Source organism: Talpa europaea (genome assembly GCF_964194135.1).
Source record: "Talpa europaea genome assembly, chromosome: 12".
Lineage (NCBI taxonomy): Eukaryota > Metazoa > Chordata > Mammalia > Eulipotyphla > Talpidae > Talpa > Talpa europaea.
In genome coordinates, this window is record NC_140079.1 from 97,993,890 (window position 1) to 98,021,850 (window position 27,961).

The following is a 27,961-nucleotide window of genomic DNA, read 5'->3' on the forward strand; positions in this document are numbered from 1 at the left end:
GAAACATGCTCTCAAACACTGTAGCTACAAGAGGCCTTCTATCTCACTCAAGAGAGGACCCTATTATTGAGAACCTTTATTTAGGTCTACCTAACATTTAGAGAACCTCCATGTGATCCCAGCTTTTCCAGAGTGAGATTCCAAACTGCACTTTTTAGAAGAGGGACTGGAGAGCTGGGATTTGCTATTTAAATTGTGGTCACACCATCAGCAAATAAAAGACCCTTTTATCTCCCACCCACTCCAATGGGGCCTTTCATGAATAATGTAAACTATAAGAAAGACTAGAATCCCTCTCCCTCCCTCTAACACTGAGCCAAAAAGGAAGCCCATGCTCATGGCGCAGACCTCTCGGGGAGGCAGCTAGCAGTCTACGTGTTTACGTTTACCACAAGGACAGTGTCCTGCATGGGAAGTAGTACTTGCCTTAAAACTGAGTATTCGAAGCCTACAGGGTTCATCTGGGGGCAATTTAATAATATTGCTACTTTTAGAGCACTAACACACACAAAGTGAATCTGATTAAGTTTTGTGTATTGATTCAGTATTAAGTATTAATTGCATGACCATCATAGCACCTCTTTACATTACACAATCACCAGAATTAGAAACTGCTTTGAAAACTAAAAACCGGGCAGTCCAATAATCAGATGTTGCACGCTGCTACCGTATAGAACCAGGTGCATGGTACAGTGCTGCTGGAAAATGGAAGCCTGCAGATTGGATGAGGAAGCCAAATCGTGTGTTTTAGAGAATTTTAGGAACCTGGCAATACTGTTGAAGCAAAATACTCAACACAGCAGGAAATGGACCCCAAAAATAAAAAAAGGTGGGGGGAGGGGGCATTCTATAACCAAATAAACATCTGATATTTCCTTTCCCTTTGAGAATAAATACAGTTAAGGTCACTTTTAGCCTTGGAACGGATATGTTTGCCTATGATGATCCTGCTAACGCCTACACGGTTTCTGATGTCCTCTGCTAGGGTTATAGTTTGAAGAAAGCCATAGTTACAAGAGGCATCTACTGTAAATACCTAGAACTTCCTTTTATGGCAACCACTATAGAATTATTCACTTGTGTTAAACAGTGAACAAGGGAAGATGGCCTCATGTTTCCTTTGCAATAATAGTATATGTTGAGGATCAAGTGGCTTTCAAGCAGCATGGTGGGTGTGAAAATGTTTGCGGTTTAGATCATTCTGTTGCGTTTATGGGTTGGTGAGTCTGTAATGACATCGCCACACTGGGCTGAGGTACGCTTTCTAGTTCCACCATTGTCCAAGTGGAGTGCCATTTCTTCTGATATGAAAGTGTTCAAATCGACATCATGGAGTCCATTTCTCCTTCGACTAGCATTCGATCCACTGCTTACATGTGTAGGAGAGCCTGGGGTACTCGAACGCACGCTTATACTAGCCATTGCACCACTAAGACCTAGGAAGAAGAAAAAAGGTTTTAGAGTTGCTCGATTATTTAACCCTCTTGAAAGCAACCCACTTTATTTCCAATGTTGTCACAGTGTCCAAGGATGTCTGCCTATTTTCTTGGTCGGGGTCACCAGGGAACAGTTAAGTTTTATTTGAAGAAACCAATCTCTTGGCTTTGATACAAGATGTGATACTGGTCATTACCAGTTATTGGGAACTTGTTATGTGGCACACACTGTCTACCCAGGCCACAAATCCATCAAGGAATCCTCCCAGCTACTCTCCTGGGTGGGTACTGGACACCGTTTACAGCTGTGCAGGAAGGAGTGCTTGCTTTACACACAACGCTTTGGTTATCCAAAAATCACCGTTCCAGAAGATCCCTCTAGTGTATGACTATGCATGCAGGAGAGCAAGCAATCGTTTCCAGGCCTGAGAGGCCTTGTTCCACTGTGGTGACTTTAAAATTTATCCTCAAAAACTGCACACTGTGCTAAAAAACTACACTGAGGCAATCAATGTGAAGTGGGTCTGCCCTGGACAAATCGGACTCTGCGGTCACCCGAGGTCTGACCTCTACTTGGTGGACACCCCTCAGAATGATCTGCCATCCTTTGGAGAAGGAGAGGGAGCAGTGGTATGAAGCTCCTGCTACTTTGCTTCCAAAGTCGCCAATCCAGACTATCTTTAGCACTCCTCAGTGCAGACACTCACTACTTGAACAGTTAGGAGGTGGGAGATATGTCCCAAGCCTAAGTGTTCAGGATGAACCTATGGAAGGCATGAGTGGGGCCAGAACACAAACCACTGAGTTTAATTTGAAAAACTAACACCACTGACTACTGTTTTTCTTTCTCAGACTCTCTCCTCACACAGGGTCTGAGTCATCACTAGACTAAGTTTACATAACATGATCTAGTGTGATCAATGTCTCCAAAGAACAGGGCTTAGTTCTTATAATAAGCTTAGAGGTTGGTTTGGTAGGAAGGAGTCCCTTCTAATTTTATATTCTGTAAATGAGATTTAAATTTGAACATTAAGTTGAAAAAGAAGTCTGCTTCCTACCACATCAAATCCAGTAATTCCCTCTGACACTGTTCCCTACAAACATTCTGAACATGTTTAAACCCAAGGCCTCAACCACCTCCCATCTGTGATGATGGTTTGCAGCCCACACTTCACTTCCAAACTGTTCTAAGACACCATCAGCCCCCCTTGCTGCTCTCCCTGGAGATGCATCCTCCCTCTCCCCAAAGGTGGCCAGAGGAAATCTGATCGAGTCTCCCCAGCCCCCCTTAGCTCTAAACCTTTCCAATGCTAGTGACCTATAAAAAAATAAAACTGATAGCGGAGTACTTTCTGTATCAGATACTATCTTATAAGAACTTTTTAATTTAATCATCAAAATAACCCTACGACATCTATATTATTTCCATCTTACAGATAAAAACCACAGATATAAGGTTAGGGAAGCCACGGGATGTCACATACTCAGTAAGCCAGAGCTGGGACTCAGACTCAAGCGGACACTATATTCCTATTCCATTCCTCAGCTCTCCTTAAAGTCTACACAATTTTACCAAAAAGTGGTTGGTACCTCGAAGGTGCTGCCTGCCCTCTTCACTCCCACCCTAGGACTGACTCATGTACCAGCTAACATCCAATGGTTTGCAGTTCCCTAAGATGGCCAGGCCTGCGCTTCCCTCCCTTCTAGGATCTGCCCCGGCTGGCTTCCTCCAGCACCTTCTTCCCTCTGGGGGGCTGCTTTCCAGGTCCTCCCACCTCTCTCCTTTTCAGTCTCTGCTGGCTCCTCTTCCCTCCTGCTTGCATCTCTCCACTCCTTCCTGTTCCCAGCCTGCCAGCTCCTTCCTCAGGCACCTCTGGGGGTTTGCTCTTCTGCCCCCCCGACAGGTGGATGTCACCCAGGGATAGCCTTGACCCTTTAGCTGAAGCCTGGGCACCAGTTTCCAAACCAGTGCCACAGGAGCAAATGTTTCTCCTGAGCTCAAGGACCAAGCCACGTTTCTACCTGCCTGTTGGACATCTCAAACTGACCACTACACCAAGGAGCTGCCCTGCTCTTCCCCAGCTCACATGGGCACATTAAGGGTACATGAGCAAAAGGCAAAGGAATGTCTTGGGCTAATTCTACATAGCACAATAATCCTCCTCTTCCTATACAGTCTCTCTTCATCTCTAATGAACATGACACCATACCTGGCATATCCATAACACTCACTGAACTCTTAAACAAAAAGGCTTCAAAGTCCTACTCCTCATTGTGAAACCCAGTGAAATTCAGAGCTGTTGTTATTCTGCCATCCCGCCAACACCAAGAAATAGACCTCAGTGGTTCTCTTCACTTCTTTGCCATCAAGGTTAAAGTCAGTTGTCCCCAAACTGCTATTAGCTTTTTTTTCAAGTTCTCCACCAAGACTGTAAATCCTTGAGGGGAGAACTGTGCCTTTCTTCCTAATCTCGGGGATCCGATCTGTACTGTTAACACATATTGAACAATGGGTGTTAAGGGTCATTAAACAATGACCCTTTCATAACGGTTTCAGAGCAGCAAAATTTGGACCTTCAGCAATAAACTGGGCAGCTTGAACAATTAAACTCAGGATCCCCTTTGTCATTTGACACTACCTTGAGAACTCCACAAAGCCCACTCAGTGCCCCTCTTGTTAAGGTAGATGTCAGGTACTCAACACCTGAGGACAAATACCCAAGGCTACGAAGTTCTCCATCACAAGTGAAGAGCAACTGAAGCGAATGTTTCTCTCCATGAGAGAGTGAAGTTATCAAATTGGTCAATTTGAATTCAACAGTAACTTCTAGGAAATCACAATCTTTTCTCTATTGGGTGTATGGCTTGGAGATAGCTTGACAGGCAAAAATCACAATGTGCAACATTATCTATTTATTATCTACTCTCAAGCAGTGAAAATCCTTTCCCAAGTTTAATCTAATCATTCCCCTGAAAGACGTCCACAGGTGTCAAAGAAAATTAGGATTAACCACCCAAAAAATGTATGTATTTTAAACAGCCCAACTTTTATTTTATAACCAATGACAGCTACTGGAAGATGCTTTAGGAAACCTTAGCTAGGCCACATGAACAATCAAGTTACAGAGAATCTAAACATGCTTCAGAACTAAAATAACAAAGTTGTATGGCCCACGGGCATACAACTTAGTGTCTACCAAAAACACACTTTTTTCAAAGGGGCCGTGGGAAAAGCAATTAACAAGATCAGGGTAAGACTTAGGATTAGACAGGAAAGTCTCAGTTGCTTGATACAAGATAAACTCATCCGTGTTCAAGTTTCTGCATCCATTTTACATGATTAGTGCACCAGTGGGGGTGGGGAAATTAGAATGATTTAATTACAATTTGGAAAGACAGCTCATGCTGGAGCCAAACAAGGTTACAGTCCAGGTTGTAAGAATCCAGGTGACATGGCAGTTGTTAAAGGTAGCACATAACTATATTTGCATACCAAGTTCACGCTTCAGGTAAGAACTCCTGTTTTCAGAATTAATGACAGGTAATCCCAGTGGCCGGCACAGAGGCAGGTCACAGAGGCACAGAAAGAGCAAGTGCGGAGCCCAGTTCCTCCCCCTTTCAGGGCCAGCAGTCTGGGGCTGGAGGTGGCAGCTAAACTCCCTACTGTTCCCCCAAAAACAAGACCTGTGAAAGCAGGGGGCTAGCACAGAAGTGTGGAGGCAGACTGCCACTACAGGTGACCCACTCAGCATGGTGCAGATCTGCTTGGGGTTCTCACGCCAGCAGAAAAGAGGGGACTTGAAATCCCACAACTGAACAAAGTGATTGCCATCCTGACTAGGAAATCTAAGAAAGTGGCATGCTTGCATCTGAAATGAACTGCTCCATCTGGAAGGAAAGCACTCCCTTTTTGCAAGTGGTGTCCTGAAGTTCCAAGCCAAGCAAGTTCATGTGTACAATGTTGTGTCTTAAATGTAGCAGAAAAGGAACTAAACCATTGAAAAGGGAAATCTACTAGGAAGATTTTGGTAATTTGAAGTAGATACCACTCCCCACCCCAATCTGTAAATTGTAATACTGAGTTTTTATTGAAGTAAAGCACACTAAATCAAACCAATTACAGATACATGTGTCACACCAAGGAAACATTTTCAAGTTATGCTGACAACCCAAAATGCTTTCAATTGTTCAAAGACAGTTTTAATGCCATGGGAAAAATGCTCACGACGTTAAAATGAAAAAAGCAAGATACAGTACCATATATGCAGTATGATCTCAACTAGGAAATAATTTTAATATTATACATTGAAAAAAAGACGGGAAGAAAATGCACCAAACATGTAACTGCAGTTATCTCTGTATAGCGGGATAACAAAAGGTTCAATGTTTTGCTTTGAGGAAATTTTCAAATTTTCCAAGAAATTAGTATGTATAAGTCAGAAAACTAGTGAAAAAAAATTAAAGGCCAAATGTTAAAACTGCTTCTTGACTACCAACTGATTATGAGGCCTGGATACATAGCCTCCTCTTACACCTCAATGAAAAAATGTCCATCAAAATTTTATTGCAAATTCAAGACAATTTTGTATCTTGAGTTCAGTCTTACCCCAGAAGCTAACATCTAGTCTTAATATACAGAAAATGCCAACTTTTCATCAAAAAATTTAATGCTATCTTAATTGCCTTAATTGTTCTGTTCTCAGAGGCTGGTTGGGACAAAGGGCATAATTATAAAATTCCAGCCGGTCAGAGGAACTTTAAGTAAAGAAGATTCTTTGAAACAATGAATTTTAAGCAATTAAGAAATAAGATTGCTTTGGTGCATTAATCTCTTACATCTTAATATCCAAGTAAGTTTTTAAACATTGCTGTCAACAGTTCTGGTGGTTTTTCAGAAAGATGCAGACTGCCACATTCAACAAGCAGGGTAGATCCAATGTGCTAAGACTGTGGGCAGGAGGAGAAAATGGATCTTGAAAGTGGATAGATCTAAATGCCCCACAGGTCAATTCCAATGAGTCCTCTGCAACAGAAAATCTTAAGGAGTTCCTTTTATTTTACACCATCAACTTAAAAATTCACAACCTAAATATGTGTTAGCTGTCAAAAATCTGTTTCTAAGTATTGCGCTATTGTTGAGCAAGGGGGGGAGAGAGTGACAGGAAAGGGGTAGAGACACAGAACCAAACACAAATATTTAAATTTCTTCTTAAATGTACTGTATTTCAATTCTCTAGGAAATTTTACCAGGAAGATTAGTTCTCACCAAAATAATTTCTCTTTTTTCCCTCTATGCCCTCTAGCACATACAGGCCAAAAAATGTTTTAACAAAAGACACAAAACTGTGCTTAAAGGAGAAAGAAAATTCTCTTGGTTTAGACTGTTTTCATAAAATCTAGAAGGTACCTGGTTTCACGCAGCTGATTGTGACAAACTAAGAATTTGCCTTACATTTTTTTCTATATATTTCTGAACAGCATTTTCAAACAACTGTGTTATTCTTATAAGGACTTACACCCAGTTTCTCCAGATCCAAGGATCCTATCAAGCAATAATAATTTAAGAGAATAAAAACCTCCACATAGCCCAAAGAGTTTGTAAAAAAAATAAAAATAAACCAAAAGTGAAGCCTATGAACTGCCAAGGCAAAGAAACTACCTCAGTCTGACTGCTTGGGGTACAGATTTCAAACTGTCAAAAGCACTTAATTCTAGTAGGGTAGAAACTCCTGGGGAGTATCTTATTCATCTTTTTTATCACCTGTCCCTAGCACCAGCCTCTAATAAATGGTGTGCATCACACTTACTACGTTCAATAAACGTGGGAAATAGGAAAGTCTATAGAATGACCCTTTATACTTTTGTTTTAACCTGCAAATCTGAGCATTTACCATACCACCTTCACAAAAACAGAAGGGTCTTAAACCAAGACTTCAGATTTCAACTTACTAAGCAGCTCCTTTTTTTAAACTCACAAAGCACTTCTGTAATGAAAAAATTGTTTCTTCCGGGACTCCCTGGTGGCACAGGAGTTAAAATCTCAGTGCTATCAACTATCCGCAGTCACCGCGACTTGAGTTCGATCCCAGCCAGGGAGCTGACCCACATGGTGCAGCAGACCTCTCTCCCCCCGCCGCTCCCCTCAGCAGTGTAACTCAGTAGATCCACCTGTTCTGCTCTCCACTCTGTCTCTGATGAATTCTCTCACCCCCAGCACCTCTGCATAATTTTAAAAAAATTATTTCTTCCCTTTGTTTTTGAAATTCTCCAGTGACAGTAAAGTTTAGACTGCCTGAGTTGCCCATGTCCCTTTTAGCACTTAGCTAAGCAAATGCTGAAACACACTCTTTTAAGCACGCCTTAATCAAAGTAACAAAATTGGCCATGGCACGTCACACTATCTTAAAATTAAATGCCAATGGCAGCAATGATTCCCACCTAGCCTACCGTAATAGCAGGCCAAGACCATCACCAGAATCACTTTTCAACTAATGACAAGTGTCTCTGACTTTTACGCAACAGTCGGAACCAGAGCCAGAAATCTGCAAAGACCATGCATGAGACAACCTGAGTGAGACTTGAAATAATTAGGAAATGAGTGAAATTCACTGGTTTCCTCTGTCATGTGGGTTGTTTCCATCCATGAATGCTTACCCCATTCATTACTCTGGACACTTTTGTCCCTGATCTCCATGATGACAAAGATAACTCAGAACGAAACCAGATTTCAATCCAAGTTTCTCCAGGTACATCATTAACTTGGGCAAGCCAAAGGGGAATTCTTCATTCAGTACAAGAAAACTGACTTCACTAGTCGACATCAACATGACACAAGCTCAAGATCTAAGTGAGAAACAGAAGGAATGATAAGCTCTAAATGAGCCCTCCCTCTGCAGCGACACCTGTGATGTAAAAGGCCACCCTCACTGACAGAGACCAAGGGCCACAGAGCAGCAGACCACCAGGCGCATGTGCCTTAACGCCATCCGGAGACTAACAGGACTCGCAGGACCTACAACCAAGCAGAAGTCATCCTCCTCTCGAGGCACACACATGTCCAGAGTTACTGTGGTAGCGTAAGAACTCTGCTTAGCTTCTCATTTAATGTTCTCACCTTACAAGCACCCTAAATCACTTTCACAAAGGTCATACACAGAGAATGCTACTACCTATGTATAAAGCCTGAACACTCTTCCGCTGCAAGTGAGCCAGAAATATAGCAGGTCACAACCCCTTCATTTTCAAGTCTAATTACCCAGCTCCATAGGGGGAGGGAGAGGCAGAGCCCCAGAAAGACACACAACTCCTTCTTCCTGGTGTCTTTAGATACTAGAGATCTTTCCCATCCCACCTGCAACTGGGGTAGGCCTGGATATGGCTAAATACACAAATACAGAGGGCACAATAGTTAGGATACATTCTGAAGCCTGACAGATCTGGAATATTTATTCCACTTCTTACCAACCTATTGCTGCTCAGTCAAGTAAGCCTGTCTTTGTCAATGAAAAGGCAACGCCAAGGATAAGTTAAGATGAAATGAGAAGTCCTCAGGCAGGGTGCTGGCACAGTTAACACCAAAAGGACAGCAGGAATGGTGTCTGGTCTAAGAGCTAACTCCTAATGGGAGTCAGTTTTGAAGCACACCTACATCCTACCCTCCCTAGTCATTGGGGACCTGTAGTCCTTAGCTCCTTCCCAAGGTTCTCTGGCCCCACTTAGCAGACCTCTCACCCCTTGTTAAGCACAGAACACATCTTTGCGAGGTTTGTTAAATAAAGAAGCTGTCAAGGCAAGACTCCTGCTCTAATGTAGCCCAGGTCTACTGCAAGGAAGAGCTATGGAAACAAACGGAGCTGGGAGAACAGATGTTCTCTTCAGAGAAAGCTTTTGAGAGCAGTGCAGCGGTTTCATCACAGAAGAGAGATTTGTTTCATCTTAAAGGATGAATAGGCAGAGGGGAAAGCTTGTGTAAGGGCACAGATGTACTCAGATTAAAGGTATAGTTAAGCTCCCAACCCAGGGTGGAGACCCGATCCTAGGAATCTTGCATTGCCATGCTGAGTTCTTACTTCCCCTTACAGGCTACAGGGAAGCAAACATGTTTCATATGTTGGTGAAGTGATAAGATCAAAAAGATCTTGTCAGTGATCAAAAGATCTCCAGTGGTTTCAGGAATGAGAATGGTGAATGGGTCAATCAGGACTGAGAAGCAAGAGCAGGAAAATTATTATTCCACAAGCCAAGGACTCGCCTCCTCTTCCAAATCATTCTCTGCACTGTGAAATGTTCCTTTCTACCCCCGGAACAGGGTACACATGCCACATTCATGACATTAAAACAAGCCACCCAAGTATGTGCTGGCTCAACAAAAAAGGGAGGGAGCACCATACACACGTTCACACAGACTACCCAGGACCTGTGGTACAGATGTCTGCCGAGCGGATAGGAGACAAAGACACACATTTGCTGCTAACAGGACTGGAAGGATGAGTCCACCTTGGCACTCTGTATGAGACAAACGCCAATGGAACACCCAGGTGACCACATACTCCCTCCGGGGACAACAGGGGACACACGTCTGGCAATCAGGAAAGGTTCTAAACTAGAAGCAGAGATTCTGGAAAGTGGTGGTAGCTAAGGCTAGAACCCTGGAAAACATAAAGTCAGTTAAAGAACCTGGAGAAAAATCAGAGATGCCAATGAAGCATAGGGGGAGAAACAAGAAAACGAAAAAACTCTGGAAAGGATGCCTAACACAAGGATAAGCAAAGCCCAGAATGCTCCAGACCATCTGAAATAGTCTGTTTATATAAAATCAAGAATCGTGATTAATTTGACTCAAGTAAATTTTCAAAAATGTTCTTATTTTAAGACAAAGATAAAAGAACAAAAACCAATTCTGCACATCCTTACATATTTGATCCAGGTGACCAGATACAATGGCACACAGCAAATGAGCAACATTATGTTGCATACAAAAGCCAAATAAAAGCACTGGATCATATACTTTAAGCCTCAATAACCATTAGTTGATAGTTTTGACTAAAACTGAGTTCTTAATCCAAGGCTGATGAAGGCACTGACAATGGGTCTCACTCCTTGTCACAATCTCACTATAAGAAATAGTCTACCAGTATCTGCCATTTTCCTTCAAATAAAGGGTACAATGGGAGCATCTGGTACAAGTGAGTATTTAGGGGTAGGTAAAGAAAAAAACTATGGGGAATTATTGTCCTTATAAAGGAATAAGACATGGGAGATAATGCGAAATATGACCTCCTACACACTTTTTGCTTAAAAAAACCTAATATACCAAGTCTTTTCCTATCTCCATACCCCTGAATTTTATAAATTTAGACTCTCCAATGTAGAATAATTCAACTTCACTTTTTTTAGTAGATTGTGTATCTGGCTAAGCAAGTTATATGCAAAATTCAAGGCTGACAATTATCTACCCTAATTAAGATGTTTCCAAATATATTTTCCATCTGAACAATTTTCACTTCAATTACAGACTCTTCAGTAAGGCAGATCGCAAGGACACCTGTTACACTGTCAGTCACTGAACTGCATCATGACTTAGATAACAATGAGCTATCACTAGAAATCATTCCAATTACTTTAAATGCTCAAATCAGACTAGCATCTTCCCCTCAAAACACTGATAATCTCTATTAAAAAAAACCACTAGAGTACAAAACTCAGCATAATTTATGTTGCTGTATGTTCTTTCAAGGGGTCCTAGTACTTCACCACACTTAGTACACATCTGGTGTAAGAACCCTAGAATAAAAGTACATCAAGTCTCTATATATTCCGGGATCAGCACTACTGTAAGTTTATTGAAGGGAAAGATGACTTTTCTAAGATGGCTTTACAATTAACGTTTTTAAAACAATAAATCAAAATTATAAATAGCCCCTTCCTAAAACTACTGAAATTTAAATCACAGGCAAAACAAATTTTTTAGAAAAATTGGAGTTGGAAAATAATAGTATGGGGGGGACAGGGGAAGGACCAGCAGGCAGACCTAGCTTGCCCTTTTTGTATTATATACAACTGCATTAAGATTCTCTAACAAGAGTGGCTTTTATGTTTCTTAGAACTATCTTCTAAAGTACGATACAGCATACATAATACAGAAAGACAACACTAGCGAGAAGCATGGAGTGACTCATAAATCCACCTGATTAAGAAAATCGTAATGCTGAAAGGAGACAGCTACATTAAACACTACCATGCACTAAAATTAATCTGACAAACTATGTACACTTCTAGCAATTGTTTTCCCAAACTTAATGGTAAAAGATGTGAAACTCTGTAATTCGACAGGAACTGTTCAACCTCTTCTCTTCCTTTGTCTGAGTTTCAAAGGTTCTGATGGAATAACTACTCCACTGTATTGAACAGCAAGCAGTCTTCAGAACTGCATCCATACCATCATGGACTTTCTTGCAGTAAATATGTTTTTAACTTGTCATAAACTCACAATCAGGAGGGAGGAAAACTTTTCCCAACCTCATGCTCTGATAAATAACAAGTTTTGCTAAAGAGATCAAGAATCTCCGTAAGCATTAACGCTTCAATGATACAGAAGTCTTTTAACACAGACCATTATTTTTAGAGTACCAGGTACTCTGTTTTAGATGACCTACACTAGGGCCCAGATATGTTAACTTTTAACAGGACCCATGACCTAACTCACTAATGACTTCTGTCTGCTCAGCCACTTGCATAACCCATGTTTTTTTCTCTTGATTTCAGCCAAGTCTTATCATTTTGTCATTGATTTCTACAGTAGTATTGTTATAAATTAGAGTACCTCTCCCAGGAATACTTTGAAGTCAGTATTGAGAGCAACAGCAGTATTATTGACTATATACCCGAGGCTTTCCCAGTAATACTTAAACCCCTTAGCCAAGAATGCCCTTTTACAGCAGGTCTGGCCAGAGGAGATGGTGATGGACCTGTCCTCTCTTTTGACTATCAAAGCAAAGACCTATGGGAAAACAGACATAAGGAAAGCCAATTACTCTTATATCTGTCCACTCCCACTTGGGTCACCAACTCCAGCCCTCTACAGGCACACTCAGTAACTTCAGAGCGTCAAAGGGAGTTTCCATGAAAGTAGTCCAACCATCTATACTTGCCTGTCGCTGACTATGTCTTCCAGGCAAATATAATCCTAACAGAATTCATAAGACGTCCTCTTTGACTCAGAAAAGAAAACATGTACAATTTAAGTTTAAAGCAATTAAATTCTACAACGCTGCAAAAGATTCCGTTATTTTATAACACCAATGGACTCTTAACCTTCTAAAAACATTTTTTTTAGAATGGACTAGCTAACATTCAAAAATTGCCCTAAAGAGCTAAGCTTACATTCTATTTAAACATTTCTAGGAGCAAGTGGTTACTATAATAGACAAAAACAAAACAAAACAAAACAAAATCAGACAGTATTATCAGGACCTAAACCTAAATGTGCAAATGGGTCCACAGGCACACTCTTAACCATTTTTCCAAAGAAATATGTTTAAACGGCTTTACCATGCAGAGCTATGGCTTCCCGGAAGGGTTGCAAATCAGTCTCTACAGATGAGCTAGTTTCCGTTGAAGTAGCTCGGTTAGGGGACACTACAGTCAGTCTTGGGGGAGCTCTAGAGTTTCGTGGTGGAGGAACTTTCCCACACAGGAAGCTGATCAAATCTTCTCTACGAATAGTTCTTCTGCGCTTTTTAACCCAAGCCAACACATCCTTATTGCGCCGCTGGTAGCCAATCTGAATTCCAATATCAAAACTTCGTTGATGGGTATCCACGCTTTCTGTTAGAAAAAGAAAGAAAAACATACATGATCAGCAGAGCCATGTTGCATTAGCTTCTAGAAAAAGCGATTTACAGTTAGCCAAAATGAGCATCATGAAGTTCTCTATGTCCATCTACCGGTAATCTACTAAAATGAATTGTAGTTGATGCACGATTGGGATGTGCTACATGACATTTATTCTTAATGAACTGAAAGTTAACACATCACACAGTCCTACAGTTTCTGCCTTGTTCTTTAAAAAAAAAAAAAAATCACCTGATTTGTTTACATTTTTTGGGCACAGAACTGGGGTGTAGGCCTGAGATGGGGGGTTCAGGGGGTGAGAGAATTCACCAGAGACAGAGTAGGGAGCAGAACAGGCAAATTCAATGAAATACAGTGCTAAGGGAGCAGTAGACAGAGGTCTGCTACGCCGTATATGGGTTGGTGGGGGTGGGGGGAGGGACTGAACTCAGGCCACATCAGTGACATGCTGAGACTTAATCCCTAGGCCACCAGGGAGGCCCCTTTAAAAAATAATTAAACACATAGCAGGACTACTTGTTAGCCAAAATACCATTTTTAAATGTTATTCCCTTAAAATTCTTGCTTAATTCTGAATTAGCTTGTTTAGTAACACCAACAATGGATAAATTATTACATGCTTATTAGTACTATACTAAGCCTCACCTGCGGAAAAAGGTAACATGACTTCCTCCAGAGAAGTACTATTGTACCCTTACTACAAATGGAGAAAACAGGTTTTGAGCACAGAGTAAATCTACCACCATCACAGGATATACACAGAACTGGAATTTTGCTCCAGTCTCTAGTTCTTTACCATTAAGCTATACTGCTCTTGCGATACACAAGTTACTCAGAGCGAATTCCTATGAACTGTAAGTAGGAGCATCACACCATCCAACAGATGACTGAATTAGGTATGTAACTCAGGCCATGCTCAGCTACATTTTACCATGTCATTTTGGAGATGCATTCCTACTGACAAGTTCACACCAAGAATCTGGAACATGCTGAAGGCAGAAGCAAACACTTTAGAAACAAGGGAAAATTAATTAATTACTGAGAACACTAAAACCAAACAGCACAGTAGAAGCCAGAAGAGTTTCATTCATTTCCCTGGGTATATGTTCATTCTGCTTTTATTTCCCAATAGCTTTCATAACCCGTTAACCATTCCCCAAAGATCCTGGCTTAACAATCTCTCAGAACCTGCAAATACTACCTGCTATATTTACTGAAATGATTCCTGTTCTCTCATAGTTATATCTAGTTGAAGAAAGTATTTTGGTGTCTTAAATCACAGCAATTTATTTTTAGGTGAGCTGCCATGCTAGTGGAAAAATCACCAGTAAGTCTCTAATGACATAAAAGATGGTTTCTTTGTCCCTGGACCTTTTGCTAAGCAGTAACTCTTGTGTATCACAAAGAATCACTCCTCTATTACTTTTCTTGGTCCCAATTTTAATTGTCTGCTACAACTAAAGTACACTGTAAAAGAACAATAATCAAACAATGAAGTGTTGTGTCCCAGAAAGAAAAACAATAATCAAGACATCACAGAAGCTCCAGAGTTGAATGACTCTGCATTATTTAAAAAAAAAGACAGCAAGAGGGTAGCACATGCAGAACTTTCTAAGGGGCCCACTCCTTAGCAGGTGATCAATCTTTATTGCTAAAAAAGAAAAAAAAATTAAAGAAATCCATGGGCACATCCTTAAAAATGCTTTAAAATAAAAGACCAGGACTAGTCAATATTTCTGTGAAAACCCATGATACACCAAACACTGTTAGGTGCATCCATCACAACTTTGAGGAAACAGATTAATCTAATTTTAAAAAACAGCTCAGGAATGAATTTCTCCAGTGTCCTACTACTAGAATGAAAATGAATCTGTGTCTTCAGATTTCTCATTTCATCAAAAAGCCAAGCAGGAACTCTATCTTAAAGGTAAACAGCATATAAGAAAATCTATAACCTCCCCATCCCCATCCCTTAGTCTTGCTAAGAGATGGCACCTGAACAAATGGTGAAGCTAAATAAGACACAAAGCTTGAGAGCCAAAGGAAGGGGCCACATGAGTAGTTTAAAAAAAACAAACACAGGGGCCTCCCTCATGGCGCAAGGGGTTAAGACGCAGCACTATGAAGCTATTCGCAGTCACTTCAGCATGAGGCCAAGGGGAGGTGACCCACATGGCACAGCAGACCCCTCCTGACTCGCCCGCTGCTCCCCTCAGCAGTGTATTTCAGTCAATCTGCCTGTTCTGTTCCCCACTCTGTCTCTGGAGAATCCTCTCACCCCCCACCCACCTCTGGCCTATACCCCAGTTCTTGTATGCATAATTAAATTTTTAAAAAACTAAAAAATACAAACACAAAACTTAACAATCCTGTGAAAAAAAGAGCTTGATAAAATTTTGGTTTGTTTTGATTGAGGACACAAAGTCCCAAAAGTCAGATCTGCAAGGGGCTAATACTGCAGTGTCTCAGATTTGAAGAAGCTGAAAACTCAGAGTCACTGGTTTAAATGGAAGACAATTAAGTGATAAAGTGTGAATCGTTTAAAATTTATGCCCACTAGCCAATCACTCCACCTCAAAAATTCTAAGTCTCAACATCAGAAGCAACCTATAGCACACTAAAAATAAAGCATTGTGAAACACCAACTTTTTTTTCTATTTTTTTTTAAGGTTTATTTATATATGCATACAAGAACTGGGGTACAGGCCAGAGGTGTGGGGGGTGTGAGGATTCACCAGAGACAGAGTGGGGAACAAAACAGACAGACGGACCGAAGTACACTGCTGAGGGGAGCAGTGGGTGAGCCAGGAGAGGTCTGCTGCGCCATGTGGGTTGCTCCCTGGCCAGCTGGGGATCGAACTTGTGCTGCAGCGGCTGCGGATAGCTTCATAAGTTGTGTCTCAACCCCTTGCGCCGCCAGGGAAGCCCTGAAACACCAACTTTTACAGACTAGAAGAGTAGTAAATCTGATCCAATAATTCAGGTACATGCTTCTGCCCTACCTGGGCATAATCTGGTTTTATAACCGTTAATAACATATTCTGAAAACCAAATCCAGATACTTTACTATCCTCTTAATCCAATCTGTTATTTCCTAAACAGAAAATTTCATGTTGATGCATTTAAAATACAGTCCTTATAGTCAGCTCTTCAAATAGCTACTCGATTGAAAATAAAACCCCGATACCATACCTTAAACTAAGCAGGATACCTGAAGTTTACTGGAAAGTATTAGGCATCCCTACACTACATTTTAATGCAACCCCAGATTAGTCTCCTGTAAGATAATCAATTATACACACAAGGATGGCCTCCTGAAGGCTCTAAACCAAAGACTGCTCTGAAAATACCTGAACCCTGACCACTAGACGTACAGAGCACAGAAACTGTAGGACCAGTCTTGTGTCCAATGCTATTCTACAGAAGCCAAAGGCACCATGAAAAAGGGCCCTCAGTTTGAAGGTGAAGCCAACCCCAAGGACATCAAAATGGCAATCTAACATTGCATCACAAACACATTCATTTTCTTATTCAAGAAACAAATGGATTCACACAAAGTTCATGCAAAGTCACAGTAGACAGCCCGTATTTCATCTTTTTTAAAAATGTTTTTTTATATAAACAGCTTAAGTTGTAGAGATTGAAAATGATATTCGAGGTTTCAGTTATCTGTCTAATCCTCCCACCACTGGCAGGGGCAGCTGGCAGAGAACCACACTGATTTCTGAGATGAAAATCAAACAGAACCTTCATACATAAGACAGATTACATTAATCAGACTTTGCTCTTTATACTTTTTTGATGCTCATGAACCTTTCATACCTTAGCTAGATAGAACAGAGCCAAATTTTATAAACAAGGAACTGGAACTAAGTCTCAGAGGGCCTTGCCCAAAGTTGGCTAAGTGGCAGAGTTCCTTCCACAATGCAATTATTCCTCAACAAAGAGAAGCCAACTCTCACTCTTCTTAGAGAGCTACAAACCTTAAGGGCACTGATAGATCAAACCAACACTTCCAAGAAAAAGCAATTACTATAAAATATTTGAACTTCAGAATTAAATCTGCACTACCCAATCAGTGGGGGGGAGGATTATAAATGCTTCATAGAAACAAAGATCTGAGTCACTACCAAAAGAAAACTATTTTCCAATTGTGAGGAAATAACTCTCATGTATTCACTAATGAAGCAATATCCAACATCACCATTAACTCCTAGCTATTTACTATTTACCCAATCTTCATCTAACACAAAACAAAAGCCAGGAACCAGAGAAGAGTCAGAGAGCACAGCTGCCTGTCCTTGTCCCAGCCAATGCTTGTCCTCCCTTTCCTAAAAGAACTCAGAAGTTTTGTTTGGACAGATCTGGGGGAAAGCGGCCTCCACATCTGCCCCAGGGGAAGATGAGGTGGTTTAATCCTAAATGAATCTGCTTAACCCCAAACCCGGCTGTGATACTGACTGAGTAAGCATGTGACCCAATTCTGGCTGAGATCCTGGAGAAGTCATTTGCTGGTAGCTCCTAAGAAAGTTTTTGGGTTCTTAAGACGCTTCAGTGAGTAACCCTAAAATACAAGCTGCCAACAGAAAGAAACCCGCCGAGAAGGAAAGCATATACACGCGTTGAGTACAGAGGGGAGAGTGACAGGGCAGCTGGGCCACTGTCAAGTCAATACCATCCCCTCTGCCTTCAAGTTACAGGAGTCAATCCGCGTCCTTACCACTGAAGTCAGACTTGTGCCATAAGATATGTACAGTCGCAGCATCACTTTACAGAGACATGATCGGTAAGAATTACCTTCCTTGAGAATTTAAATAGAATCTGCAAGTGGTATTAGGGATGAGAGAGATTCCTGCTCCTATTTATAGCAGGTTTAGGAATAAAATTTAAGATGCAGAGTTTCTAACCGTAATCCATCATAAACAAAGTCTCAAAACTCAGTAATAGTGTTCAGCAGCAAGGAAACCAACTGTAGAAATTCAAATTCTAAAGAACTGAAATTCCAATACCTATCTCCAGACTATGTATGCTTTCTCTGACCATGTTTTTCATCAATCACTCTCCATTTGACCCACAAATATTTAGTATGTTCATTTTCAGTTCAGAGGTCCATGACCACACTGAAGGCAACATATTATACAGGGAGGCATCAAGATGTTTCAAAAAGAGACTTAGAAGATACAATAGTATTTTCTTACCAGTCAATTCTATTTATATTTACCCTTTACACTAACAAAGCTTGCTCCAACAAAAGAAAAAGGTTAAGACAAAAATAATCTCAAACTTCATCATAATCAACACTGCCCATGAACAAAAACATCCAAAAAACAAGCTGATCACCAGTGCACAGTCACTACACGTCCAGCTAGACCAAGAGCCTGCACCCTAAATGGTAGGCACCACGTCCCTTTCTTTTTGATAAAACAAAGCAGTGACAGAACATTGTTCAGTCCTGAGACAGGTATAGGAGCACAACTAAGTAGTAAGAGTCTAAAATGTGAACTAAACAATCTAGCAGTAAACAACCCTGACCTCTGCAAGTACAATTAGTGTACAGAATCACCTTGGAGCAAACACTGCTCAAGGAGAGAACCAAAAACATCTTAGTAAAGCGCAAGAAAAAAGTTCTCAACGTGGTAGAACTCAAGACACAACGAAAGTTTCAGATGCAGTTTCAAAATGTGGAGGGCAAAGAAATGGAGCTTAGCATAAAACAGGCAGCAAAGGAGAAAAACCCTATAAAGCAGCTAAGAAAGAATTGCAGAAGTGATGAGAAATGACTCTACCAGGTGTTATCAAGTACTGGCTCATAGCAGCTTATGAAGAACAAGGTGAGTTTTGAGCACACCCCCCCACCCCCCGCCTCAAGCTCACCAAGGGGTCCCCAGAACTAGAGAACAACCACAGTAGCTCCAAGTAGAAGAAATGTACAGTTAGGTAAGAAAATTTTCTTAATGTTTCCTAATGAGGAGCCAAGGGTCAGTTTTAAACAGGTCGGGGGGAGGGGGTGCTTTAAGCAGCAAACAGATAAGGGCTTGGCTAAGTATTCCCCAGGTAAACATCAACCTGAGCTAGAGTAGTACAACCTAAATTAACTTTTCACTCCCTTCTTTAGCTGCAGGTATCAAAAATGTACTGAGCAAGGAACACAACCAACACTACCCTCTTTGGATTTACCAAATCAAGGTAAAAACAATCAGCAAGCAAAACTTTTCTTTCCCTTTCCAAAAGTGGATGCCAGTCTGGTCCCACCACATGGGCCAGAAGAACACTGCACTCAATTTCATCAGATTCTCCCGAGAACCATCCCAACGCTCCTCCACACCCTTCCAGACATATTCCAACCACACCAACTAAGTTCATGTTTTCCAATGCCGACTATCCATCAAAAATGGGCCTCTGCTACATTTTTACCACATTTCCCACTCACTGTGTGCTCAATTTATCAGTTATGAAGGAGCTGCCCTGTGTCCCCAGGCTGCAGAATCAATCACTTACTTTGCCAGATAAGTGCTTAATCATGTAAAATATAAGAGCACCACCCATTTAAAAGGATTCCCACCCAGAACTTCCCCCCTGTACTGTATTCAAATATTTAGTCAGTACTGTGAACACTTACTCTGATATAAATGTACCACTACTTAATGCTGCTTGCACTTGGTGACACTACCTAGCTAATTTTACTGGTTCTATTTAAGGTACCCGATTATTCCTCCATCTGCATTTGTGTTCTCTGAAGACCACACCCTGAAGAGGAAGAAAGCCAGGATCAGCAGAGCTTTAAAAGCTGCCCTTTCCTTGAATAAGGTAACAGTGTGTCTACTAAATGCCACAAACCACAATTTAGAATTCCCAACAGGAAAAAAGGAATGTATTTTCATTTTACAGAAACAGGATACAAAATAAAACTTAACCAGTCTGACAATTCAGCATTTCCAATAATGCAAGAACCTCATGATGCTCACTTAAAAAGTAATGTCATTAAGCTTCTCTCATTAAGAAAACTGGTAAAAAAAAATTCAGAAGCCATTTTAAATAGTCAAGTTAGGGACTGTTTCAGATTTTAGCTTCTGCATTTATCTTCTTACAGGAAGAGGTAGCACTAAAGAAAACCACCAATTTTAGTCCCAAAAGGGTTCATTTTAGGAGTCTACAACAGCACCAAAAAAATAAAAAGTCAGGAGACATTCATATTTGTCTGGACAAAGAACCACAGATATACATACATGTTATTAAAAATATGCCACCTTCCCCTTTAAGCAAAAAGTAACCGCAAGGAGGAATAGTGAAAACTGGTACTCCCAACACAACAGGATCTATTCAGCATAAAAAGGGACACTGAGCTATTTATTACTGCAATGCGAATTCAATGGATTGTCTCAGAAACATTATGCTAAGCAGAAGCCACACAGGTAAGATCACCTACTGTAAGGTTGAAGACGTTATGAGAAGTGGAAATCAGACACAAAGCTGCATACTTCAAGGTACTATTTACGATGTTACTGGAAGGGAAAAACCATGTATGCATTACAGCAAGCAGTTTAGAGCAGTGGCTGCCAGGCTCTGAGATGGGGACGAGGCAGAGACATACGCTATTTCACAACGTTACTTGTGGTTCAAACTCTATACATCTTAAAAAGGGTGATTTTACTGCATGTAAAGTATAATCCAAGAATCTGAACTTTTTAAAAAATGAAGATAACTTCAAAATGCCCTTTCTGAATGAAACCAAGAACCATTCCAGAGAAAGCTCAAGACTCTCGATTAGTAATAGATGGTAAAGTAATTTACTCAGCAAACAAAATTGAAAGAACTCAAAAACTACTAAAAAAAAAAACCAAAGTTAACCACTGGGGCACCACTTAATTAAGTTTCCCTTTGCTCAGTAAGCCTGGACTATTAGTTCCTCATTCCCTAAAATAAACATTCTATTCATCAGTTTCGGTTTATGGTCTCAAATTACTGTCTAAAAAAAATGTACCGTCTACCCAAGAAACCTCACAATGAGGGGTATTTTTCTATAGAAACCTGCCACCTTTGCACATTCTTCAACAAAAGCAGGAATCTGAGAATCAAGCCTCTCCACAGCCTGTTTGTCAACCTATTTCAATAGTTTCCAAATGCACAAAATTCCTTTACTGTTATCAATGTTTAGAAGCTTGAAAGCATTTAATTACATTTTTAAATGATTTTTTTGCGGTCAAATTCAAATCCTTTTTCCATAAAACCTCACCAAAATCAAACCAAACTTCCAAATCTTCAAAGTCAGTATGATATAAAACCTACTAAACGCACTGTTACTACGAAAGCACAACGGGCAAGGTTTACTTACACACATTCATGTCATCAGGAGAAAAGCATCACCTTCAAACACAAATCAACTCAAACCCTCCTGCCAGGCTGCCTGTCAACAATTTACAATCAGATACAGAGTATTTTTGAAGAGAAACAGTTGATAATGTTTCCAGGACAGAGTAGCATGTTAATAGGTGCAGATAATTCCCATTAGTTGTCAGTGCACTTAAAATGTGAAGTCATCAGGCTCGGAATCGCCTAACTGGATCTTTTCCACGAGGCGATTATAAGTGTCTTCCCACCTCTCCGTGCCACAAAGTCATCAGCTCTTTTTTTCCCTAGGAGACTTTTTCCAGGGAGCAGTCCCTCTCACCATGTTCCAGCTCAGAGCTTCTAAACCTGGCACCACAGGCAAGGGGGGGGGGGGGTTAGACTGGGAGGGGGGCGCTGTCTGTGCAGGCAGGATACCCAACAAGCAGCCCCCTCTCAGTGATGACATCCAAAAACGCCCCAAACACAGTCAAATGTACCGAGGGGTGAGGGGCTCCAAATCGCCCCGGCTGACAAGTCATCTCGCTAGAACCCCTCCGGAATTCTCCAGTGGCGAGGCACTCGGGCTCAGTGGCCGGATTTCCAGGCAGCCAACAGCCGGGCAGTCTGGGTCCAGGCGCGGGTGGTCCAGACACTCGGGCCGCGGGCCTCCCCCGCCGCAGGCCGCCCGTCCCCGCAAGCGGCAATGCAGCAAGGTTATCTTTACCTTTGTAGAGGTTGGTGACGGCGGTGGCTGCGTTTTGGAAGGGAACCCAGAGAGAGAGTCCTGGCTGCTGACACACTCGGTCTGAAAGGGGAGGGAGGGGGGGAGAGAGAAGCCGACACAAAGAGAGCGAGAGAGACACAGAGAGAGAGAGAAAGAGAGAGAGCAACGTTATTTGGGCGTCAATCACTCCAGAACGGCCATATTAGGTTTCGCCATTTTGTTCAAGGGTTTCGGGAGCCCACACTTGAGTGGGCGGGAGGCAGGAAGGGGGTCCCGCAGGGGTGGAAGGGGGCGCCCCCCGGCTCCAGGGCCCGGCCGCGGCGTGGGGAGGCGCCCCCGCTCTGTCCCCGCCCCGGGCCGGCCCCCGGGCACAATAGGGCCGCCCCGCCGTCTCCCTTCGCCATTTTGTGACGGGGGCCCCTCCCCGGCCCGCCCCGGCCCGGCCCGGCGGGGGCCCGGGGCGCAGGGGCGCCGGGCCGAGCCGCGGCCGAGCCCCCCGCGCGGCCCCCGGGGGGCGCCCCCGCGCCGGGCCCGCACCGGGCCCCGGGCGCCCTCCCGCGCCGCCATCTTGTGGGGAGGGGGCGGCGGGGCGGCGCCGGGGCCCCGGGGCTGGAAGCCGAGCGCCCGGCCCGGCGGCGGCGCAAGATGGCGGCGGCGCTCACCTTTGTAGAGCTGGGCCACGGCGGTGGCCGAGTTCTGGAAGAGGTGCCACAGCTTCTGCTGCTTGTGCTCGGGCTGCGCGGCGGCCGCCGCCTCCTCCTGCAGCTCGGGGGGCAGCTGCTCGTCCTGCTCGGCCTCGGCCAGGCACTGCCGCTCCCACTTGGAGAACCAGTGCTCCGGCCCGTGCTCCTGGATCTCGGCCTCGCCCTCCTCCTTCCGCTCCTCCATGCCCCGCGGCCTCCCGCGGCCTCGCCGCCGCCGCCGCCGCGTCCTCCTCAGGCGGGGCCCCCGCGGGAGCGTCGTCGTCGAGCGGCCCGGCGGCGGGGCCCAGCGGCCGGCGGCGGCTCCTCGCGGCGGCCCGGGCCTCCGACACCCCGACGGCCGGCGGGCCCCGCCCCGCTCCCCCGCGCCGCCCGGGCCGACCCCCGCCCCGGGCCTGCCCGCCCCGGGCCTCGCCGACGCTCGCCGCCGCCGCCGCCCCTCGCCTCGCCGGCCCGCGCCCGTCTACCGCCCCGCCATGGCGCGGCGGCCGCCCCCGGGCCGCTGCCGCTGGTCGCCGAGCCCCGCGCCCCGCCCGGCCTGCGCCGCCGAGCCCACCCCGAAGACTGAGGAACGTCGTCGTCGCCGCCGCCGTCGACGCCTCTGCGGCTGCTGGTCCCCGCCCTCCCCCGCCCACATGCTGACTGGAAGCACCGCCCCCCGCCCCGCTCCCCGGCCCGGTTGGGGCGCGCCCGTTCCGGGGGCGCCCATTGGTCCGACCTGACCGGTTCCGCGTGCCGGCCTCCGAACGCCGCGAGGTGATTGGCTCCGCGGCCTGTCGGGCTGACGTAACCAATGGGCGGGGGGAAGGGAGCGACTGTCAGGCCCGACGGGGACCGAGAAGGGGGAGGAGCTGGCTGGGGTAGCGTCCGAGCCGACGGGGGGGGGCGCGGAGGGGGGGAGGAAACGTCAAGAGGCGCACATGCGCACTGCGGGCCGGTCCCGAGCCGCGGGGCGGGGCCTGGCGTCACGTGGTCACGTGACCCGGAGCGAGGCCCGCACCCCGCGGGGGCTTTTCCGGCGTTCCCAGCCCCCTGGGGGGGCGAACTCCAGGCTGTGGGCGCGCGGCGGGGCTGAGGGGGGCCGGGGGCCCGCGCGCCCCCGAGGGAAGGAGGGCGGCGGGGCGCGTCACCAGGGCCGCTCGCCACGGGCCGGCGCGCGCCCCGGCGGGGCCCCGGCGCGGACGCTCCAGGCCGGCAGCGCGGGGCGTCCGCGGCCCCCGGAGGGCAGCGCCGGGGCCCGGCCCGCGAGGGGAGCGAGGGGAGCGCCGGCCCGTCCGCCCTCGAGCCGCGGCCTCCCCGGGACGCCCCCCGTCCGGCCCCCCGCGGCTCCGGAGCCGGCGGCGCGGTCGCGGGCCTCCCGGCGGGGGCTGCGCGCGCGGGGGGCGTCCCGGGGCTCGGCCTCCGGGAGGGCGCGGCCGCGTCGACGGCGAGGGCCGCGCAGCGCGAAGCCGCCGCCGGGCTTCCTCGCGGGCGGCCGCCTCGGGCCCGGGGGCGGCGGGGGCGCGGCTCCGGCTCCGGCTCCGGCTCCTGCCCGCGGCCGGGCGCGCACCTGCGGGCGGCGGGGTCCCAGCGCCGCCTCTGCCCGGACCCGCCTCCCCGGCCTCCCCGGCCCTGCTCCGTCTGCAGCTCGCCCCGCGCCCAGCCCCGCCGCGCCGCCCAGGCCCCCGGCCTTGCGCTCCCGGGACCCCAGGGTCCCCCAGCCTCGGGCCCTCGCCAGCAGGGCGTCCCCGGCCCTCCCCGAGGGGCCTGTGCAGACGCCCCGCACCCCCAGGACCCCTGGCGGACCGAACCTCGCTCAAGGGGCGCCCCCCTCACGCTGGTCGCCTGGGGGTTTTGGCTCAGCCGTCACCCAGCCGAAATGATCCCCTGTACATCGCCTCTCGCCAAAACTAAGTTCTGCAGGACGGACAGGATCTTGGCAGTGCGGTTCCCAGTTGACTCTTATAAGGGGGTTTCGGGAGAAAGGGGGCGGGAGCCGAGGCTGGAAGGACACTCTCCGCAAAAGAAGAGCGAACACAAGCAGAGAGGGGACCCGCGGGGACCCCCCCCCTCTTCAGTCAACCAGAGTGGCGGGAGCCTCTGTCCCTTCAGTCTCAGAAGCACACCGCCTATTATGTGCAAATCCTGCAAAACACAATTTATTAATTCTGTAAAATAAAAAATTCCAGTCATGACTGTGATAGAAAAGTATCTGAAAATCTTCAGTTATCTACAGAAAAAAAAAAAAAAAAAGTTCAATGGGTGCATTTGAACGTGTTGGTCTGGAGTCTTAATGGCTCAAGCTGTCTCTGGGAGATGACTCTGGAGACCTGTCCAGTGGCAGATTTTTTTTTTTTTTAATTCTAAACCGTCCTTTATAAAGCCTAAGAAACACATTACACTTCACCAGAAGCAGCAAGTGCCAAATACCTCTAAGACAGAAAAGGTGCTTCCCTGAGGTGGGGATCAGGGTGGGCTTCCTGGGAAAGGAAGGATTTTAGCACAGACAAGACAACTTACTGGAAAGAAGCAGCCCCTGAGTAGGAAGGAACACATGCATTCAAAGGCATCGAGGCGGAAATGGTTAAAGGGCCCAGAGTGATCTGCTTTGACTTGGACCGAATTTTCTTTCTCGTGATGAGACAGTGCCATGTAATTTGGCTTTCAAAATAGTTGTACACCACCATGGTTCCCAGCTGAGTGATCCTGGGCAAATTACACAGTCTCTCTGAGCAGTTTAAATGGAGATGTGACAAACTCACAGGGTTTGCTCTCAAGATCAAATGAGAGTTATATAAGAACTCAGTAGCCAACCAGCACACAAAATCACTCAAGGGTTTAGATTAGCCTCTAACCTTGGAACTGGAAGCCTGTATGAGCCACACTGCGCTATCTCTCGGCTGAGATCTAGAAACTTATCCATTTCAGCAGAGCTCAATGGTGCAAGAAAATGTGGTTTAATGTCTATGTTCATTTTTAACATTCTTGCAGGCTTTCAAACACATGTAAGCACTTTTTAACATCAAAGATATACTATGCAGTTTCCATTTTATAAGTTTAGGACCAGTGATGCTCCATCAAGTGCACCCTCAGTCAACTCCTGCCTTTCACTTCGGTTGCAGTGACTTCTGTAAGTCGGGTGTTGCACATACAGGTTTTGGCAGAAGAAAAAAACACAAACTGCTCATTTTCTTGCCTTTAGGAAAGCACAAAAGTCACACCTTTGACAGCCCACATCTTTTCATGTGCTTATCGGTGGTTTATTTTATTTGCAGAAACGTCCTATGCCTTTTTTTAATTATGTTGTCTTTATTACTGAGTTGTCAGATTTCTTTATATATTCCACATATCAGTTCCTTTTTTGAAAAGATTTATTTATGCATACAAGAACTGGGGTACAGGCCAGAGGTGCAGGGGGGTGAGAGGATTCACCAGAGACAGAACGGGGAACAGAACAGGCAGATTGACTGCTGAGGGGAGCAGCAGGAGAGTCAGGAGAGGTCTGCTGAGTCAGGAGAGGTCTGCTGTGCCATGTGGGTAGCTCCCTGGCCCTCTCGGGATCGAATTTGTGCTGCAGTGGCTGTGGACAGCTTCAAAGTTTGCGTCTTAACCCCTTGCGCCACCAGGGAGCCTTACATATCAGTTCCTTATCACATTTGTCACTGGCAAATATTTTTCCCATTCTGAGAGTTATCTTTTCATTTTATTGATGGTGTCAATAGAAGCAGTTTTTCATCTCGTACAGCAATTGACCTATTTGTTCGTTATTTATATTCACATGTTTTAAGTGAGCTAAAATTCAAAAACACCTGTAATATAACATTTTACATGCATTTAAAATTTTTTTGTCACAAAAATACTCGTAGCATCACCCCACAAAATAACAACAGGAGAACACCTATGGAAAAGCACTGCTGAAATCTAATATTGTTGCAATCTGCAGAGTGATTGGGATGTATTGAGTGCTAGTTAAGGACCAAGTACAGAGCTAAGTGAAGTAAATCAGTGGTTTTCAATTAAGGGTGATTCTAAACAGCAGTCCCCCCCCCCAACATTTGGTGGTCATAACTCAGGGGAGGGGCTTGCTACTGCTTGCAGTGGTAGAGACCAGGATGCTGTTAACACTCTACATTGTATGGGACAACAAAGGGGTATGTGGCCCAAACTTCAGCAGTTCTGAGTTCGAGAAACCCTGATCTATATCCATCAGTTATCCCCAGACAAGGAGACTGCGACATTCAGAAGTTCAACAACTCGTATAAAACCACACAACTTGTAGGTGGGAGAACCAGGGCTGAAGCTGAGGTCGTCTGTCTCCAGAATCCCCACCCATTTTGGAAACAAGAACAGGAAGGGAGGTGAGTCGGTGAGGTCTCTTGGAGAAGGACAAAGGCAAGTCTTGTTGCCAAGAAGCCTCAGGTGCCCATTCCACAGTCTAATCTTTCAACAAGGATGGTGAAAAGAACAATGGGGCTTAGCCAATGTGAAGCTGAGCAGGATGTTTCTTCTGGAAACTCTCCAAAAACAAGGCACCATAATAACCTAGAAGTGGCTCCAGAATGTGAAAATTGTCACTCCTCAGAATTACATGGGGATTCTTAGAAATGCAGGTCCCTGTGCCGGAATCAAGTTGTGAAATATAATCTCAGATATGAGGTCTGGAATCTGTATTTTTCAAAACTCTTCTGATTTACCACGGACAGTATTCATGTAATTACTGCCTTATGAGGACTCAGACTGCTTACAGGCATATTGGAATCAAGGATGACATTTTCCCCTTGCACGGACCATCCTCTTGATTATTTTAATCAGAAATGAGAAGCTTCTGGATCTACAGACAACCAAGAATAGCTCTCTCCATTTATTTCCTCTCCAATACTATTTAGCAACATCCAGTGAATTTGTAACCTCTGCCCATGTAACAAATAATCCAAACTTAG

General features: G+C 45.0%; 1 protein-coding gene across 1 annotated transcript; it reads right to left on the reverse strand.

Moving 5' to 3' along the window:
* Nucleotides 1-1,191: 1,191 nt before the first annotated feature.
* HAPSTR1 (HUWE1 associated protein modifying stress responses) lies at nucleotides 1,192-23,229 on the reverse strand (the record flags this gene model as incomplete). The annotated part of the gene is made up of 4 exons (XM_084250912.1): nucleotides 1,192-1,436; nucleotides 12,987-13,262; nucleotides 22,342-22,422; nucleotides 23,004-23,229. 4 exons carry the CDS (start codon nucleotides 23,227-23,229, stop codon nucleotides 1,192-1,194), a joined length of 828 nt encoding a protein of 275 aa, XP_084107038.1.
* Nucleotides 23,230-27,961: the final 4,732 nt, after the last annotated feature.